Source organism: Amblyomma mixtum, chromosome 2 (assembly GCF_055824585.1).
Source record: "Amblyomma mixtum isolate Tamu chromosome 2, ASM5582458v1, whole genome shotgun sequence".
Taxonomy (NCBI): domain Eukaryota; kingdom Metazoa; phylum Arthropoda; class Arachnida; order Ixodida; family Ixodidae; genus Amblyomma; species Amblyomma mixtum.
The window spans coordinates 126,165,193-126,185,876 of record NC_143013.1 but is presented as its reverse complement, the minus strand read 5'-3'; the positions used below and the strand labels follow the sequence as shown (position 1 = coordinate 126,185,876).

General features: G+C 46.4%; 1 protein-coding gene across 1 annotated transcript in view; it reads right to left on the bottom strand.

The window, feature by feature from the left end:
- The window catches only part of LOC149360788 (uncharacterized), an 88,023-nt gene that overhangs the window by 42,461 nt on the left and 24,878 nt on the right, over window positions 1–20,684 (bottom strand). Inside the window, exons 2-8 of the mRNA XM_089569395.1 lie at window positions 17,286–17,353; window positions 14,542–14,688; window positions 13,008–13,055; window positions 9,860–10,006; window positions 8,264–8,302; window positions 5,444–5,572; window positions 4,770–4,808 (exon numbers count right to left, since the gene is read on the bottom strand). Coding sequence (XP_089425521.1) covers window positions 4,770–4,808; window positions 5,444–5,572; window positions 8,264–8,302; window positions 9,860–10,006; window positions 13,008–13,055; window positions 14,542–14,688; window positions 17,286–17,353 — 617 coding nt within the window. The remainder of the gene's footprint in view (window positions 1–4,769; window positions 4,809–5,443; window positions 5,573–8,263; window positions 8,303–9,859; window positions 10,007–13,007; window positions 13,056–14,541; window positions 14,689–17,285; window positions 17,354–20,684) is intronic.

Sequence of the window (20,684 nt, the reverse complement as noted above, 5' to 3'; positions counted from 1 at the left end):
TTGCAAATGACAACTCCGCTGAATGCATTTCCTTTCTTGAAGTATGCTCCGACTTTAATTTGTGTCAGCTAGTTACTAGTCCAACACGTATTACTCAGTCTAGCGCTAGTATCCTTGATCTAGTACTTGCCACACATCCGGACCTCGTTGAGTCACTTTCTCAGCTTCCTGGCTTGAGTGATCACTCCGTCATACATTTTAATATGCGGAATGATTCCCCTCGAAAGCAAGTAAGCACAAAATTTATTAGGGACTACGGAAGAGCGGACTATGCATCTATTAACGCAGGACTGGCAGAATTTACAAGTGATTACTTTTCTAGATTTTCTGACAGATCAGTAGAAGAAAACTGGCTTGCTTTCAAATCGAAAATACTGGAGCTTACTAACCGATTTATTCCCCTACGTAGAATAAAAAACAGCTCCAATGCACCTTGGTTTACAGCATCACTGAAGCGATTACTGAACAAAAAAAAGCGTATCTTCCGGAAGGCCAAGTTATCCACGTGCGAAGAAAGATGGGAGGCTTATCATCGCGTGGCAGCAGCGTACACAAACGCACTTTCAATCGCCAAACGCACATTTTTCGAACGCACATTGCCATCGATGCTTGCCTCAAATCCGCGCAAATTTTGGAATGTTGTCCGCGGTGATGACACTACGCAGATTGAATTACTCGCTGCTGATCAATCTGTCGTTTCTCCGGAAAGATGTTGTACTGTTTTGAATGAAGTGTTTTCAGCGTCCTTTTTGAAAAACGTTCCCTCTACCCTTCCTATTGTGTCTCAGATTGATCACCCATGTATGGATCCTGTCATTTTAGATTGGACCAGTATATGCAAATTAATATCTGGAATTAAGCTTTCTTCCTCACCAGGCATCGATGATATTAGTCCGAAATTCCTGAAAAACACTGAAGCGTATTCTGCAGTATTGTTAACAAAACTTTTTTCGCAGTCCTTGCAATGTGGTGAACTTCCGGAGGACTGGAAAGTGGGGAAGGTGGTTGCTTTGCACAAGTCAGGTGACGTTCATTCTCCCACAAATTACAGACCGATCTCACTAACAAGCATTCCCTGCAAGCTACTGGAACATGTAATTTATAGCCATATAGTAACTTTTCTTGAGAGTAACTCTTTTTTCAGTATTCATCAACACGGTTTTCGAAAGAACTATTCATGTGAAACTCAACTTTTAGCCTTTACAAATGACTTGTTTTCAGCTCTTGATTCTAACTTAGTTATTGACTGCATTTTCATTGATTTCGCTAAGGCTTTCGATACTGTTTGCCATAGTTTACTACTTCTGAAACTAAGCAGACTTAACATTGATCCGAACGTCTTAAAATGGATTGAATGCTTCTTGTCTAACCGCACACAATTTGTAACTGCTAACGGCCATAGCTCTGATCCTTGCGGTGTAGCCTCTGGTGTTCCACAGGGATCAGTGCTGGGGCCGTTGCTCTTTCTAATTTATATTAATGACTTACCTACTAACATTTCTTCTTCCATAAAACTCTTTGCTGATGATTGTGTTATTTACCGTCAAATTAAAAGCTGTGCTGACCGCCTTACCCTCCAGTCGGACCTTAATCAGATTTCCTCTTGGTGTAACACTTGGCTAATGAAGCTGAATGTAAGTAAATGCAAGTTTATGAGAATTTCCCGTCACTCACCTACTCAAGTTTCCTGTGATTATTCACTATGTAATACTCCTTTAACCCATATTTCCACATACAAGTACCTTGGTGTGCATATTTGCAGTAACCTTTCCTGGCAAGCTCACGTGGACTATGTCACAAGTAACGCTAACCGTACTCTCGGTTACTTACGTCGCAACTTTTCTATGGCGCCCACTAACTTGAAACTTATACTGTACAAAACATTAGTCAGACCAAAACTTGAATATGCGTCGTCTGTATGGGACCCTCCTCTTAACACACTAATTCTGAAAATCGAAGCCATTCAAAATCGGGCTGCCCGTTTCATTTTCTCTAACTATCATAGAACTGCAAGTGTAACTCAAATGAAAGCAAATTTAAACTTACCGGATCTTTCAATTCGTCGTAAAATTTCCCGTCTATGCCTATTTCACAAAATCTACCATTCAAACCATCATCTCAGAGATACGTTGCTTGTACCACCATCTTACATTTCATCCCGCAGCGACCACCAGTTCAAAGTTGGCGTACCCAGCAGTCGCACCAACTTACACTTCGCCTCTTTTATCCCCAAGACTGCTAAGGAATGGAACCACCTTCCCGCTTCCATCGCCTCCATTACAAACGCCGACTTCTTTAAAAACGCTGTAATTGATTTTACATTGTAGTGCTGCGTTACCTGTACTGTTTTTGTTTTGTACCACCCACTCCTCTCTGTAATGCTTCGGCCCTGAGAGTAAATAAATAAATAAATAAATAAATAAATAAATGTGAGTTAAAGTGGCTACATTGGCGTTGCAGGTAATTTTATTGCGTGAGCATTATTGCGACAGGTTTCAGCCCTTCGCGTCAGGGCGGCCGCGAGGCACATTTGACCTTGAAGGGCGGCGCGAGGCACGTGCAACTACAGCTGCCGCCGCGCCGTCGCTCTCGCCAACTGCGGAGTGTGAGAGGAGGCTGGAGAACTGGGGGGAGGGTGGTATAAAATGCATTCTCGCTTGCCGGTTCCGTCTTTATGCCGCCTGATAAACAAAAAGGGAGGCTACGTCGGCTTGACGAAGCCAGGAAACGACAATGGGCTTCAGAGAAAGATGAAGAACGCGAACAGCGCCTTGCTAAGCGGAGCGCTCAAGACGCTGCTAGACGGGCGCACCGCGCCTCTGTCGAAACCGAATCTTCTACAACCGGTGATGATCCCGAATGGAACGCTATGGATGCGTACGCAACCTACCAGGTTTAACCAAAGCTAAACCACAGCAATTTTTTTATTTCTGTTCTTATTTTATTTTATTTATGAAACCTCAAGCAATCACTAGATGCGCCGTTATTCCTGCTGATACCCCCCGAGCCTTCGTGGCGGGGTGGTAGCGTCTCCGTTTCAAATGCCGAAGGCCCTGGTTCGGTTCCCAGCCTCGACACAGTCTCTTTTTATGTAATGACGCCGAAACGCTGAAACGGTTTGGTTTTGGTTGGTTTTATGGGGTTTAACGTCCCAAAGCAACTAAGGCTATGAGAGACGCCGTAGTGGAGGGCTCCGGAACTTTCGACCACCTGGGGCTCTTTAACGTGCACTGACATCGCACAGTACACGGGCCTCGAATTTCTCCTCCAAAGAAATTCAACCGCCGCGGCCGGGATCGAACCCGCGCCTTTCGGGACAGCAGCCGAGCACCATAGCCACTGAGCTACCGCGGCGGCGGAACGCTGAAACGGTTGCGTTGTCTACGGCGCTTCATCTCTTTGACCTCGCTGCGGCTAAAGGTCAACCATGGCCACCGCCGGGAGCTACGCGACGGCTCGAAACCTGGCGCAGTATTGCTTACGCAATAAAACGTTTTAAAGCCAGGCACATGCAGCGCAGGCTGTGAATCCGGCCTTGTTGGTTTTTTAATAGGATTTGTAATTTACAACGTTCGAAGCTATCCCTTTCCGCTAGAACCTATAGCCAGTGTCTACTTTTCAAAGGGGCTGATATGCTTCCAGTACACAGAGCGAAATTTCGTGAATAGCTCCTTGTGAGTGTCTGCTTAGAAGATAGTCCTATAGGATACACCAAGACCTGTGGCTCTACCGACGCAATCATTGGCGTAACTCAACTCTTGAGCGACCGTAAGCCCGTAAAGGCTCTCAACCCCGGCTCTGGGTGTACGGTGCAGCTCGCCAGCGGAGGCAACGTTCAGTCGAGCAATATATGCAAGCAACGAATTCCAAGAAGTAAACAAAGCGAAGGTGTAATGCGAAGTAATGCCTTTGTCGCGTGCCATCGCGAGATAGCAATTCTTATGACCGTACAGTTGACCATTTACTTAGCTTCGCTACCAATGGGAGTAATTATTCGGTAGCATTTAGCTGAGAACAGTAAAACTGGTTACGATCGAAAGCTACAGAGTTTTTTTCAAAAATTTCGTAGTTGAATATAGCTTCATACTGATCCATGGCTCGAACTTGTGACCACTGCCTGTAGAACAGTACTCTCTCTTAACGAAATAAACTAACCAGGACTGCTCGCAGTTGACGGAGTGAGACCCAGTTGATGAACAGCTCGAAGCTAAATGGCGTTGATCCATTGAAAACTAAAGACAGCACCGCAAGGTGGAGTAAGTGTTTACTGCTGCAAAGGGAAGCTTCCCTAATATGATCGCCTTACATACATTATACTGAAAACCCTTCCTGTCTGTGCATGCCTTTGAAAGTCGCTTAAATTGAAGAGCATGCTGTCGGTTGTACTCGGGCTCCTCTCAGTGGTTTCGAAAAGATGGTCTCCCCGGCATTGTGTACCAAAAAGAATAATATTATCGCACTGGTGAGTGGCGGCAGCTGCGCGGGTTGTTACTGATTTGAAATGGTGAAAATTATATCAGAACACTTCACTTCAGACTACCTGACACTTTGCTTCATACTGCTTCACACGCCATTGCGCAGTACGCGCTTTAAAACAAAGTATCGGGCGTCCCTTAACAGTTGCAACGGTGAGACGTTTTGTATTCCCCGAAAGGTATCCTGGTTGCACAATATACAGACGTGTATAAAAAATAACTCTTTCAATCTCGACTTCACGCACACAAGAATGTGACAAATAGAGAGAATGTGGCGGAGGAGGTTTGACTCACCTGGCCTTTAGTTGTCTCCAAGTACACGCACGTGTGTATCTAAAAAAGTAATAAAAAGACAACTTCAGCGTTCACTTTGCACCGACGGGAATTTGGGATTCTTACGAACTGCTCGTTAGAGACGAACAGAATATTTCGCATACACGCACGCTCACCTACAACACCATGACAAGCATGACAAGTGCCGACACGCCGCCTGCACGTTTTGCATTATAAAATTGGACCCACTTGGATTTACGGAGGCGCACCGGATCTCGCGGCGGCTCTTCGCGTAATTGAACGCTCCGTAGAGATTCCAAGCTTGATAAAACACCCGTGTGTAACACTTTCTAGTAAAGGCAAAACTTTACAAAGGGCCAGTGTAGCCTTCAAGACTTTACATTCTTGGTGACAGTGTTCGCGTACGGTCACTTCTGCAGGTGCTTGTAAGTCGGCCTCATCAGAAAATGGGAGGTAGTTTGTCAAGCCCACCCGTTGCTTCCCCCTTTGCTTCCAAGTTGATCGGCGCGTGTTCTACACGATTAAAGAAATGATCATACAAGGTAATGGCTTTTCAGCACCATTGCTTTCTTCCTGCCTTGCGTTGCTTTGTGCGCTTGTGCGCATGCGAGCGACAGGCGGTTGTTCTTTACTGAAGGTTGCAGTCTACCACTTACGTCTCCTGGGCACTCTACCTGAATGTAAGGGCTCAAGTCGCCCCTCTCGAGGGACACGTCGAGATTTTCTTGCACTTCCTTGAGGTCCATACCAGGGAAGAGCTTCTTCTGGCATTCGGGCAGCAGCTGACGGTACTCGCGCTGCTCCTGCACATATTCAAGGACGCTGAGGCGGCACAGATTCTCGTCGCGAGACTTCGCGTGTCGTATCGTGTCTCACTCCCCATATCGTAAGCCTAAACTTCATTACTTGATAGTTTCGTAATAAATAAGCACTTCAGTTTGTTTGAATTGCAGTTCGCTTTACTTCCAGCACAGGCTACCTCACTTATGCTGAAAAATAAGCTGTTGTGATGCGTTGACAACGGAAAGCGGAATTATGAAGTACACTGCCGAAACGACCAACTCAGCATTGCACTAGCATTACTTAAAAAGAAAAAGAAAACTCGAGAGCGGTGATTATTAGAAGCACGATCGGTAGTTTATTCTCAAATGCCATGGCTCACGATCTGCCTTCTTTGGCGAGACGTCATTTAACGCCGTGGTTATCTCGACAGGACGAAAATTCACCTTAGGTGCTGCGACGATAGAACTGGGTGATATCGCTAACGGGACGTCTTGCACAGCAGTGGGAACATGGCTGCTAGGATGTAAACAGCGCTTGACGTTGTAAAATCCGCCCCAAGAAGCAGCCCCTGTACAAACTTATTTCAGCCCTTTTCTTCTGTTTTTACCATACCTGACCGTACCGCACATGTACATCAACGCCAGTGGCAGCATTATTGATCCGAACATTGAGGCAACAACGGAGGTGCCAACGGCGGATTGTGACGAAGTGAGCTTGTCTTGCGGGGCCGCTGTATAAATGTTTTCACGGCGAAATTCTGATAGGAACCAACGAAAATAACATGTTCTTCATAACAGGAGCTCACCTACCCAGATTAAAAAAAGATGATAAGTTGGACATGTGCAAGCACCGCTGAAATTTGAGGAATCGGCACACTGAATTCGATACACAAGGCATTTCGGTCACTTTGCGCTACTTGTGCGATATATGTGGAAGGCCGACTAAAAGCAATATCTTTGAGATGTAAGTCGCACAAACTATGCTTCTCTTCAGAGGTGCAGATCAGACTTGTAAAAATAGAAATCTAACTACCTATTCCAGCACAGTAGCTTTTCCTCCGCAGTTTAGATGGAAATGCACGGTTTAGGCCACCTGCTCTTCTCGTACCCTAATCTTAGAAGCTGCATCGCTTCTACAGTTGCACTCAGCTAAATAGTGCGAGCACTGCTCGTTGCCCATATCGCCCACGTGCTGGCCGATGTGGGCTCAGACTCTCCGCCTTCAGACGGTGATGCGGACTACGGTAGGCAACTAAAAGTCTCCTCTCTTTCTCGGCTACTACATACGTTCTTTCCCAATACTACGAATACTAGCTTTTGGCGCTCTATTTTCTGTCATCAATGCCGTTAAGACCCACAGCCGGCGATTGATGCCCTTCTGGTACGCACATGGAGCCTCAGTCATCATCGTCACTGGGAGTCCTGCTGAAACTAATGGTTGAGGCTATGACGAAGATGACCAACGAAGAACAAAGTTGATCAAAGGAGGAAGGGAAGTCCCGGTGCACAGATCACGTTTCGAAAAGAGCAGTTCTTCTCGGCTGTGACATAGCCGTCCCCCGTGGGGACGATTATGTACACCCCTTCATCTCAGGAGGAAGCGAAGAGTTGGGAATGGCTACTGCAGTGCATTCGTTGTTAATTAGAATGCCTCCCTTTTCGCCTGCTTTGTTCAGTTTTGTGTTCCATACTCAGAAATTTTTGACAAGCGCATTTTTCAAAGGGTAATCGTTATGAACGAAATGTTCGCATATATTGTAAGACTTCACTACAACATTGAATATCTCCGCAGATCTCCTCTCCACAGGCTTCCGCTGCTTGCTATCGTCAAAAACCTACCCCATTGGTTTTCTGTGACAGGCTTAAGTGTTTGATGCGATCGATAGAGACACTTTAAAAGGAAGATTTTACTACACATCAGAAGAATGGAGCATTGCTTTCAATATTTACATAACAGTACCTTATAATTTTTCAATTATTGAAAATTTTTAACCGATAATGTTGGAAATGTTTGAATCACAATTAAAATTGATGTTTAATAATCCTTGACTTACGTGTACATCTTTCACGGTATTGCTAGATCAGATACTCATCTTTTATCCGACTTGACTCACACGTCCGTATGGTACACTGATGTGCGAGAAGAATCGGCGTAATTGTCCAGCGGAATGAGTTTCAGTATACATTCCTGGACGCCGCAGTAAATAACGCCTATGCCCATTCCCGATTTGCGAAAAACCGGCAACCCCCAAATTATTCACCGAGGAAAGGCGTTTCAAGTATCTGGAAACGACTGAGGCGACCGGTCTCACGGAATGACTCTGAAGGAACCGTTAAACAGTGGGTAACAGCTGTTGCGTCACACCCATTTTTCTTCCGCTTGTCTTCTTAACAGTGGTGCCGCATATTTCATACGAAAGCCGTGGCTGTTGAAGAAATATTTGCATCTAATCTTTTGCGCAAGCTCCATGCGGAAATGAGGACGCAGCGAAGATCAGATATGTCGCGAATTCACGACAGCACGCGTTTAAGTGCTAATCACCACCGTCATGCCCCAGCGGCCACCTTTAAGGAAAGACGCCGTTTTTTTGAGTGACCTCGTTCTACGTGATGTCGATTACAAAAAAACAGAAATAAAATGAAAGTGAAACAGTACTTACCTCTCAGCGCCAATATCAAATAAATAAAAAATCGGTGAAAACATGTACTTGCCTCTATGTGCAACAAGTACTCGTGCATGCAGGTTTCCAGCTGGAAGAAGAACAGGGAAATATCAAATTGGTCTTTTCGGCTAAAGGTGCAAGGGGGTGCTCTTTGCAACTGCAATTTGTAAAAAGAGACTAAAGTCCTTAATTGGGCGAAAATGATATGCAGAATTCGTGGAAGCAATTACATTGCCGAGTTTTTTCGTGCTTTATAGCTGCACATTAGGCGACAAAGTGTTCTTCCCGGCCTTTTCGCTAAAAATTACAGCTCCTTCGTCTACACCAAACAGGAAGCAAGGAACCGAAGCTAAGCTCAACTAAACAAAGCATGGGTCGGTAATAAGATTTGTGTTTCGTTCACGCAATGCGGCCAGTAGGAGATCAGTGAATGCCGCATTACGTCATCATCATAGCATTTGGCGACTGCGATAATGTCTTCGCCAGGATTGTTTGCGACACGTTGATTCAGTCCCTTGCGGCATAATGAATTTGGTGCGGTGGGTCACTTTGGTACAGATAAATATTTCAGACCCAACATAACACATCTCCGCGTTGAGCTACATCCTGCAATATCAGAATTCCTGCGAACTTCTGTGCTGGCCACGGTTTCAAGTTCGGCATAATTTTATGACATTCAGCGCTCCTCCTACTTTCCCGGCGCTTCTAAAAGCACTCACAATTTCCGATGCCTGAGGTAACACTTCAAAAGAGCCTTCGTTTCCTTTACCCTTCGTCTAAGGGCAAAGACGAAAAGTGGCAGACGATTTAGCGTGGTTAGACTGAGTGCGAATTAGGTGGGCTAACACTTTGGTTTTCACTTCGGTTTCGGCGTTCAAGGCTCAGTTTTCAAGATGAAGCCGGCCTCAAGCAAAGATCAGAGAAATCGTGCTTCAGCTCCACCTAAGGGTATCGCGCGATGGCGTTAAACAGTCGATATCCATATATGCGGAATCGGTCACTCTCTAGATTCATAGATTGCTGGGAGTCCTCATACCACTACCACACAGTGGCGCAGTGGTTAAGGGGTGCGCCACTGCCCTGCGATTTAAGGTGCTTCCATAGGCGGGGCTTGTGAGACCCAGGTGTTCTTACCGAGCAGCCTCAAGGTCACGGAGAGAGGCTTTGGACAAACAAACATCGCCGTAATCTGAGACTGAGAGTTCTAAAGCTATACACTAAAAAGTATCGTACTGCAAATCCGGAGCAGTTAAAAGCGATGCAAGCGGCCGAAGTGATTCCTGATATTTTGGTCGATGGCCGCTTTCTAGCTTGGCTGCATTCTGAGCAATGAAAAATCTTTTCTGTACGGATTTTTTACACAATGAATATCCAAGTTTTATCGCGCGGGCATATTATTTGCTTCACAAGCACGCAATCACAAAACATAATATATCATACTGATGGGGAAGTTTCAGATTCTCTCTAAAAGTAAACAAGGCTGACAACAGGACACGCTCGCACACTCGAAGCACGAATACACGTAGAATAGTAAAAACGGAGTAAGCTATCCTCTATAGCCCTCCCTTTATAAAATGAAGTACACTACAGGACAGCTTACTCTTACTCCGCTCTGATTAGAGTGCTACAGCTGCTATGCGCTCGCCTTTTGCCTGAGGTCCGTGTGGCGTCGTGTGAGGGCGTTGGCTTCCTGGGTAGCGCTGCGGAAAGCTGCTTCCCTGTCGCCTTCCGGTGTGTCCGGCAGCGCCTCCCGAAGACAGAGCGCACGCTTCGCCTCAAGGTCGAGCTTCTCCTGCAAGCGAACACACACACTTCTGCATTGCATTTCCCAGTCTACGGCATGGTGGGAAGCTCTAGACAAAACAGGGCTCGAGGTGATTTCTCGCATCTACATCGCGCCAGAATCCGCCTTGCGTTAACCCCAGGTTTCCGCATAAGAAAACTTGAGCTCAGTTTGTCGTGCACATTAGCGAGATTTTAAGAGCAGATGTTGAGACTCGTTCATGAAACATTATGCGAGAAAAGACCTGGAGCCGGATTACGAAACTCTGTCAATGTGGAGAGGGTATCAAATAGTCTCAAAGCCCTGCTCTTACTGGGCTGTCCAGAGTGCAGTGACCTTTCAGTCATCAACAGAGATATGAAAAGATTTACGAGTACTTTGGAGCATAGACGTGTGTAAAATTGTATGGCGCCATTTCCACTTGAATATGCGATAAAGACTGCGCCCGTTTCAGTTTTTGGCGTGGTGCCAGAGTGCCTCTTCATGATTTTCTCGAGAACATTTTATGTACAGCCATCTTAGGGAAACGCTAAAAACTAAGACCTGGCAGTCTTTATCGCACATAAGAATGGAAACGACTCCATAAAATTTTACACTGTATGTCTACGCTGCAAAGTAAGTGATTCTAAACCTTTTCACATCTGCGTTTATCACTGACTTACTGAGGTTTGCTGCGTACTCCTGATGACTACAACGTCCTTTCAACTTCAGCGGCGCGCATCAAATTCCACAAAAGCTGCACTGTAGTGGGTTACATGCGAACAACTCCTTAGATATGTCAATTTATCAACCAAGCTAACCACTTCTAGAAGTTCACAGGACGGGGCCGCTTTCATGAAGAACTGCAAGCAGGACTGGTGTGACGGAAATGTTGAATCTACAACCCCTATCGCACCTGACAGGGTGCGTATTAAAGGCTTTCATGGCTTGTAAAGAATTTGATGGCGTCCGTTTCCGGGTCTTCAATCTTGTGCCTTCTAAGGCCTTTTATCAATTAAGCGGAAATGACGCCCTGCCAGAACGAGTGCATGCCAATCGTTAATTCAGTAAACATTACGAGACCTAATTCCGGCACGGGAACACCATACACAAAACAGGAAAGCGAATCGAAGTCTATTACTAAGGCAACGTGTGACATAAGAAAGGAAATTTTAGCGCAGGAAAATTTTGGCGCTGCTCTGCGCAGATAAATATGTGCCAAGAGAGCACTGCACTAGAAAGCGCACCCTTTTGTTCGTGTCCCAATGCTTTCAATCTCTGCATAGGGACTTTTTCTCGAAGAGTGCTACTCCTAGCAGGAACCACTTTCCGTCAGAACAATTTATCACTTTTATTTTAGCCAAGAATATGCACTCTTTTCTGTGAACTAGAGAACCAAAAATAATATTTCTGAAAAGAGCGAGCTTGGCAACATGTCCTCCGCCATTTTCATGAAAAAACCGCCATGGTGGCTCAGTGGTTACGGCGTTCGGCTGCTGACCCGAGAGAGGCGGGTTCGATCCCAGCCGCGGCGGCTCAATTTCGATGAAGGCGAAATTGTAGAGGCCCGTGTGCTGTGCGATGTCAGTGCAGGTTAAAGAACCCCAGGTGGTCGAAATTTCCGAAGCCCTTCACTACGGCGCCTCTCATAGCCTCAGTCGCTTTGGGACGCTAAACCCCAATAAACCAACCAATTTTCATGAAAAAAAAAAATGAGAGCCATTAATATTTTTTTTTCTGGGTCTCCAGCATCATTGACACCTTCGAAAATAAATTGAATGCACGATCTCGAGCACGCCTTTTAAAAAATTCCAGGTGCCAGGATTCATCATTTGTCACACTAATAACGTGTTTCTTAGTTATGGGGAGATACTTACGCAGTTTCTGGAGCGCACATCCTTACCGCTTGTTTTTTCTCACCCTGGCCTTCGTTTTGACTCTTGTAGATATCAGTTTTGAAAAAGGTAATTGCAGAAGCAGTCGGACACCCAAACTTAGTGCCAGGGACAGTCTCGCTTCATGAAATTGGCGATATCAAATCTGTCACTTTTCGCTTCATCATTTTATTTATTGGGGTAGGCAGAACTTGACCGCCACACATCTGAATGCGCTAGATGTGCTATCATCTTGTGTTTCGTCTTCAATAAAGCCAAGAGGAGGCAAAAATAAAAAATAAAAAACCGCCAACAATAGCGTGGGCGACAGTAAGCGCAAGGAAGGTGGGTGATTTGCGGAGTGTAGAAACAGCCCACCGCTAGCCCGATAACCCGGAAACACGATACTATCGGCGCCACCGTAAAACCTGCTAGCGCGTTCGGGGCACGCGTTCGTACAGTGTTGCTCAAACTAAGCGCGGCAGTACTTGTAATGCTTCTTTTATTCGTATAGTTAAACTACAAGTGGGACACACTGCAAATAATGTTTTATACAGTCAGCGACAAACTCAGTGATCATAATAAAGAAGAAAAAAGGAAGAGCTCATTTATCAATGTTTCGCGACACTGCTGCTTTGCGAACAGTGTGAAAGCTCATTTTCAAGCATGGAAAGGTGCGTTTTGGAAACATTGCGCTAGAGCCCAAAAGAAGTCGGCTGCAGTGGAGGCAGGTGTAGTGGGTGACACAGAAACGAGAATCATCTAGAGAGAATTCTCAAAACTGTTAGAAGCGTTGCAGTCGCATCGTTTGTGCTCTAACGCCTTGTATCTGTGTTCTTATTTCAACGGCAATATTTCGAGTTCCTGGTGGACGGTACCTGCATCTCAACTAAATGGTTGTGGTCCTAAGACTAACTTTCAGTTTCCATAAAAAGGAGAGTACAAGCAAATATTAAACACTTTGCAGGTCATTAGAGCGTGTTCTTAACTGCCCATCGTATTGGCGCTAATGGTAGAAATTATTGAGTTGGCTGAAGAAGAAAAGTTACGCTGTAGTACCAAGTTCACTGCGCAGTACTGTTCGCATAAAAGACGTTTGTCTCAAGAATAGACGGTAGAGGGCGGGCTTTGTTCTCAGGCAGCAACTATGAACTCACCTCATCAGATTCTGGGAACATCACGCTGTCAGCTATGCACCTTCGCACCTGGAATGAAAATAGCGAAATTTAAGAGCAACGCGGCGTGTGCTGTAGAGTACGATTTTGCCTATACCAGAGCAACGCTGCCCACGGCGTTGCCCAATGCAAGTAATAAAGAATTTAAATAAAAAAAAGCGTTTGCGTACACCGCTACCGGCGACTACCAGGCGCTAACTGCGCATGCGCTGTTTGCAGCGGGCGATGCCGAGACACCTTAAACCTATTCTAAAATTGCATGGATGACGAAAATTGTCGAAACATCGGGGGATGCATGTCTAAAACTTAGATCTCTGAATTTGCGTCAAATGCACAAGGACTTCCAAAAAGAGGCATGCTGTACTACACAATTATTTGGAGAACACATTTCTATATATTTTAACTTCGAAAATTCTTGTGTATAACGCAGCGAGTTTTCGGCGTAGGCTGGTGAAGAAATTCTGGCTGTAGAAATAATGCGGCTTCTGGTACTTGTGCCAGAATTTTTCTAAAAGAAAGTACTCTTCGCGTACCCTGAATTCCTTGAGTCAGCTTTTAACTTTTTTTCTATAAGTGGTTTTTACATCTTCTGCAGCATATTTTGTATCTGTACTGTATTTTGTACTTTTTTTACCATATTCAACGTATTGCACGTTCAGTCTGAGGGTACACTGAAAAATAAATTTAAAAAGTTTCCCTTTGTGCTCGACACCTTACAAAATATGAAGCTCATCTGTTCGCAACTCATGCTTCCATGTTATAATAGAGCATTCTTTATTACTCACATTCATAGCTGCGGTCCAAAAATAAAGCAAGATCATGCAGTTGTTTCTTAGTGCCGAGCGAAGAGAGATGGCCTTTGTGCATTAGCCGCACCTGCCCCATTAATGCGCTTGTCTCTTCTGATGGGGAACAAAGAAAAAAAATCTGAATTATTTACGATAATAGAGTTAGATGGCCATGCAGCGCACTGATCCCTGCTCGACTTCACGCAATGAGCTCGTATGCACTCGCCGGCGTAGGCTTTCCTTGGCTCTCCTTTCTGCAGCTCGTGCAACAGGAAGTCACGTAAAACAAGGGACTGAGCAGCGCCTAAGTCGTGTTCTGTAGTGTACAAAGAAAAGATGCTAAATACGTGGGGCTTTTTGAGCATGCCGGCTAAAAATGTCCTAATCAAGGGGTTTCGCAAGACATGAAAGAAACATCGGCTTGTGGCTGGTAAAAAATACAGACAAGCCGACCATATGATATAGAAATCCAATTTCCCTTCGCTAGCGCACTGTCGGAAGCTGCAGCCAGAGGCCTACTTTGTGAGAGAATCGCAAAATATGGAGTGTGTGCATGCGTTTCAAGGAAAACCAAGAGAAAGGCAATGTGACTGCTCTTTGATATAATGCGGCGAAAAAAAAAGAAAATGACAAATTTTCTTAAAATATTTCCATTTATGATCTTGTGGTTCTGCTGACTTTTTCTGCATTTCCTTAAAACTCGACAAGCTGAAATGAACCCTCCTCACCTGCGTCACCGTCCAGAACGATGCGCTGCTCATGTTGGTGGCCTCGACAACGATGCGGCAGGCCTCCCTGTCCCGTTGAGACGCCTCCACAGAGGGCAGCACAGCCGCCATGCACTTTGCCTTGTGGGCATCGTAGGAACGGTCGCGCTGCATGCGGAAATGGACCGGAGTTCTATGCAAATGGTATCATTACTTCTAAGATGAAAGCGTCATGATTCACGAGGGAAATTTTTGAGCATATGTCCTGAGTGCGCAAATCCATATTTTTATTAATAAATGTTTCTGGGCATTGGCACCGCAGAAAAGAACGGGCTCGTAATGTAGAGAACAGTTATGTGGGTTAACTCTTGACTTTGCACCAATGTGAGAATCTCTGCGTTGCCCGTTTGTTATATACTGCGAGGCAGCGCCGTGCAAGGGGAAATTGCTTGATTTTTACCTTCAGCAAGTTCACCGCGGCTCAGTAAAATGCGCTGGGCGTTTAATTCGAAGCTATTCCATATGCTGGTGTAGTGTCCTTAGGGAAATACCCCAAGGAGGAATAAATTCAGAATAAGTATGTATTTATTCATTTGCATTCGCCAAAGCTAAGCCAACTGGTTATAAAGGTAAGCTAAACATGTGCTTTCCATAACTATTAGGCAAGCCTGAGATCCCTGATTTTTAAGAGAACTGTAGTTACAGTGACAGGATATGAAGATTCCGGAATGAAACGCAACATCGCAAATGCTGCGATTTCTTTGCTATCGGGATACCGAAGAATAAGTGCTGCACATCTCACACTCTCGAATAGAGCCGCAACACAGGGAATCCTGGAACCACCTGTTGAACGTCTTACTGGCTTTTCAGGCTCATGAGGAATTATTTCGTACTTCTTGAGTGTGGTATAGACACCCGAGGCGGACACCCGACGTCACAAGTGCTGGTGATATTGCCGCGGATCTTTGTAGCGTTCGTTTGTAGTATTTCTTTGTTCATGCTTCAAGGCTGCCGACGCGCCGCTTTATCGCTTCGTTTCTGACGCAAGACGTGCCTAGATTTATCTCGATTGATCGCATGCGGACGGAGCCGGTTCTAGTTTGTGCCAGAAGGTTCTAGTAACTTCCTAAGATTTATCTCGAATGCTCGCTATCAGCTTTAAAAAGAGCACGGCCGACAGCGGCGGGCATTCTGTTCGACGACCGCCGAGCACGCTGGTTGCTAGGCCGCCGCCGAGTGATTCAGTTCTTTGCGGGCGCAAGTCAGCCCGAATAAAGAGTTACGTTTCGAAGACATTCTTGCTGTGTTCCTGTTCGCCGCACTGCAGTCACCACTACGTGACAATATTGCCGCGAGTTTTTGTAATGTTTCTTTGTTCACTGTTCAAAGCTGCCGGAACGCCGCTTTATCGCTTTGTTTGTCATGCAAGACGCGCCTAGATTTATCTCGATTGATCGCATCTAGGCGGAACCGATTCTACATTGTTCCAGAATGTTCTAGTAACTTTCTATGCTTTATCTCGAAAGTTCACCATCAGCTTTAAAGACAGCGGCCGGCATTCTGTTCGACGACCGCCGAGCACGCTTGTTCCTACGCCGCCGCCGAATCATTCAGTTCTTTACGGGCGCCAGTCAGCCCAAACAGAGTTACGTTTAGAAGCCGTTCTCGCTGTGTTCCTGTTCGCCGGACTCCAGTCACTACTACGTGACAACATGAGTCGCAGGATTCGCGACACAGTATCCTCTTGCTCCCTATTCTGCTCGCTGGATAGCGAGGTGTTCGGTAAGGAGGTTCCCGCGATTTCTGTCGTGGCCTACTGCGTGCGCCTCGAAGGTAAACCCTCCGCGTGTGTGCGATAAATGAGTTCGTTAACGCCATCCTTGTGCGACTGCCGTCCTTAACCGTAAGCTAATATGCGCTGCACCTGTGAGTTTTCCGTTTGAAACGACCCCTGACAATGATTTCAATTGTTCAGAGTTCCTCTAGGGCACTGTTTTACCTATTCTGTTTATGTGCATGCTTTTCTTTATCCGGCGTCTTTCTTTTATGAAGAGTGTGCGTAGCATTCGTAAAGACCTATTTCGTTCGAAATCAAGGCCTGGTCTGTAGAAAGACCCTTTATTGCGGATACACTATGGTGTGGACGTGTGTTCTCCACCCCAAAAAGACGCTGTGGGAACGGCTTTGAAAAAAAATCTGGCATTTTGTATCTATCTTCATTACACCGTGGTGTGTATTACTGGCTAAGTAAAACCGTCTTATTATAAGCCGAGTAATGCATTTTCTTGTTGGAGCCGAGCGTATTGGGAATGTATCGGACACTGAACAGGTCATGTGAGCTTCATGACATTCTGCAACCTCGCCTCGTGTGTTCATGTTCGTAAACAGGTTGTTTGTTTGCCATGCAACGCTGATCAGCTTGTACGTTGCGTCTCAAGCACAATGCGAGTTACTGATATTCCAGTAGATTTAATTAGCATGGCATGTACACACATCAGGATATTAACCGTTCCATCATAATCCGTTTTGTACTGATATTAGGTCCCCTACTCAGCAGCTCTGCTTTCAATGACCCTCTCTGCCAAAAACATTGTTCCACTCAACTTTGTTACACTGTGAGTCCACAGACTGGAAAATCCTTCACATGTATTACGATATCAATAGCCAGCGAGCGAAATAAATCCTGAGCACAAGAAGATTCAGTATTGTACACAGAATGGCTCACTGGAAGGCCGCGAATATTCGATTCGTGAAGGCAGTAGTACCTCCAAAGCTTCCTGGGCCGAGATATTGTGGCATGCCATGTGCTTCATGCGAATTTCTTGGGGCCATCCTGGAAAGAAACACAGAGGAATAAATGTTCGAAAACAAAAAGAAAATGACGCATCATCGTCAGCCTGACTACGCCCACTGCAGGGCAAAGGCCTCTCCCATGTCTCCGCAATTAAACCTGTCCTTTGCCAAATGCGGCCACCATATTCCCGCAAACTTCTTAATCTCATCTGCCCACCTAATTTTCTGCCGTCCCCTGCTACGCTTGCCGTCCCTTAGAATCTACTCCGTTACCCTTTAGGACCAGCGGTTATCTTGCCTTCGCATTACATAATGCGAAGGCAATGCAATACAATGTATACAATGTAAAAAATAAACGTAAAAAAATATACACGAGGAGTAGTAATAAGAAACATAATGACAAATGAGCAACATGAGTGATTACAGTGAGAAACTGGAGGCATGCGGTTAGCACTTGAAGCAGAACATATGCCGAGACACCTGTGGAGTTCAGGTTTAGTGAATACTCCCCACGCTAAAGTGAAAAATCATGGTGAAACATTTGGTGACCTAAAGTGCGGTGAGGGGAAAGCCTTAAACACGGTGTTGCTCCTTGTGTCACTGATCTGTGGTTAAGATGTCCATTAAGTACACTATTGTTTGTGACTCTTAAATGCTGGAGACACTGGAGGGCGTTTGGGAGGCATCCGTCTGATTCGCCGCATTTCTGCAAACACTCTCCAGAGTCCTAGGCATGGAGAGCTACATATGTGTTGGCAGGAAGTAGCGTAGCCGAAAAAACAAGAAACGATTCACCAGAGACCCGTTTTTGCGCACCGTATGCCAAGTCAGGCTGCGGCGCCTGCTGCCGGAGTACGTAGTCGGAACTGCTGAGGTTTACAGTAGGCTCAGCGATTTTTACCGGGAAATCGTTGCCAGTGTAAAGTTTCTTTCCGCGCTGTTTTCGAATGACTTTCTGTCCACTGTGAAACGAAAGAAACTGTACCGTGCTTTGTGCGATGTAGTTTTCCCCGTGCCCTTTTACAGGGCCTTGTACAGTGGAGGCCCAGGCAAAGATGTTTTAAAGAGAGTGAAAAAAATGCAGGTGCCACCAGGAACAAAAACCTTCTTTTTTAAGCTGCACACTGGAACCTTACCGGTTAAAAAATTTTTAGAGGGAAAGGAATTCTTTTTACCCTGGGGATCTCACTGTTTGATTTGCAGGAAGCCGGAGACAATAGACCATGTTTTTTTACACTGTTGGGAAGGGGCTTATTTTTGGGATGTGTTGCAGCGAACCTTAAAGAAAGAATTTCCGCTAGACCCGTACGGCATTCGGTACTTATCTGTTGAAAATGAGGATGGGGTGCCTTTCGACTTAATAATGCTGACAAGCCTCCACTGTATATGGCGCTCCAGAATGGCAGGCTACCATTGGGACCGAGACGCAAGACCTGCCAGGATTTACTTTCGCGAAACTATGGACATGTTTCTGGCCATTCAGAAGGCCGCTGCGGACCCTCCGGAGTGGCTCTCAAAACTAGAGCCGCTTTGCACATTGCCTGATTTTTAATTAGACGAAGCCAGATTCATGCTGGCTGACCACGAGTCGTATGTACTACATAGCGTTTATTGTGTTTTGTTGATTGTTTGTTTTTTCGAATTTTCTTTGCAAAATCCAGGCAATAAAGAAAAAAAGGAAGTAGCGTAGCCATTAGCACACTCGGCTGCGGAATGGAAGGATGGTGGTTCGAATCCCTGCGTCCACAAAGATTTTTTTTTTTCTGGTTTCACTAGAGAAAGCGTGGCACCTCTACTGACAACCTCGCTCATACAAAATTTGATGTAAAAATATATCTGCGTATTACACCCTATGAGAGCACCAAACAATGGAGAACTGGTAGTATAGTCATTGGATGGTAGGCGGCAGGGTATTGCCCTCACCGCCGTGAGCGTAGCTGCCCAGGTTGATCGATGCCATTTGTGTGAAGGGTTGCCCACCCAGCTTGTAATGAGAGCGAAGGGTGGCGCAGCAAACCGTGTGAGGGGTTGCAGCCCCGCCACTGATCAGGCAGAGAGGGGAAGTCTTCTCGCCCTCGCTACTCTCCCGAGAGTGACTGTCCTCGATAGTGCGAATCCCTCGCTTAAACGGTGGCTCGCGGGTGGAGCCCATAGATCAGGAGACCCCGTGGGACGCGGCTTTCGTTAACTAACGAAGCCCGTCGTCAGCGGCCGCGTGGGAGACTACGCCAAGTTTTTTGTTGCGAAAGCAGCATTAGCCTCCTACCCCACAAAATCCGCTTGTGGACAGGAGCCTTCCACTACGGCCTCTTTCTTCCTTTCCCCTCTCACTCCCTCCTTTATCCCTCCCTTACGGTGCGGTTCAGGTGTCCGCCGATATGCGAGACATATACTGCGTCATTTCCTTTCCTCAAGTAAACCAACCAACCAACCTCCCCAGTCTGGGCAGCAAGCGCTGCAGAAAAGCGGCGCGGCAGTGCAGTCCAACCGAAGCGCTTGTTATATGGTTTGGCTCCCGATAGTACGTCTGTTGTCAAGGCGGATGTAACAAGTGAAGGCGGGCTAGTTGGTGGTTGACAATGGAGTGCATATTGCAACCGCGCAAAACGACGAGGGACGAGGAGAGGAAAGCAGAGGACAAGACGCGGACAAGACATCCGCGTCTTGTCCTCTGCTTTCCTCTCTTCGTCCCTCGTCGTTTTGCGCGGTTGCAATATGCACTCCATTGTCAAGGCGGATTGTGAAATTTCGCGCAGCGTCAATGAAGGACGAAGAATTTTCAAGCTCTGAATATCCTGTGGTCCGCGTGCTTTAAGGCGGAAGCCTTTGATGGCTCATTGTCAAGGTCATCTGCCGCTAGCAGAAACTGTCACAGCTTTCCGGCCTCCTGATTGGTCGCCTCCATGTCGTGATGTCACTGTCGCTAAGCGCATGTGCGCGCCCCCTGATTGGCGCGCGTGTGACGCCACTGTCATCGGGCGCGGGTGTCGGAGCGGATCGGCGCTGCGCCGGCTGACTCATCGCATCGGCGCGCGCGGCGGCCGTGTGCTCGGTGGCGTGCCCGGACGTCGCTGTCGCGGGGCGCTTGTGGCGGCCGTCTGCTTGGGCGGCGGCGGCGGCGGTGTGCTTTGCGGTATCGTGCGGGAAAGTTGCGTCGTCCCGCCAAACCAGTGTCGGCCAATGGCGCGCGAGGGCCGCCGAGTGTGAGTGTAAACCAGTGGAAGCGGCGCTCAAGGGAGGCCGAGCGTATACGCCTCATGCTTCAGGGCGGCGAGGCTTGTCCGGCACCGCAGAGCCCTGGGCCAGGCTTCCGCTGTTTCACACTTTATTCTTGATAAGGTGTCTTCCCTAATTTTTTGCTGAAAGGATGG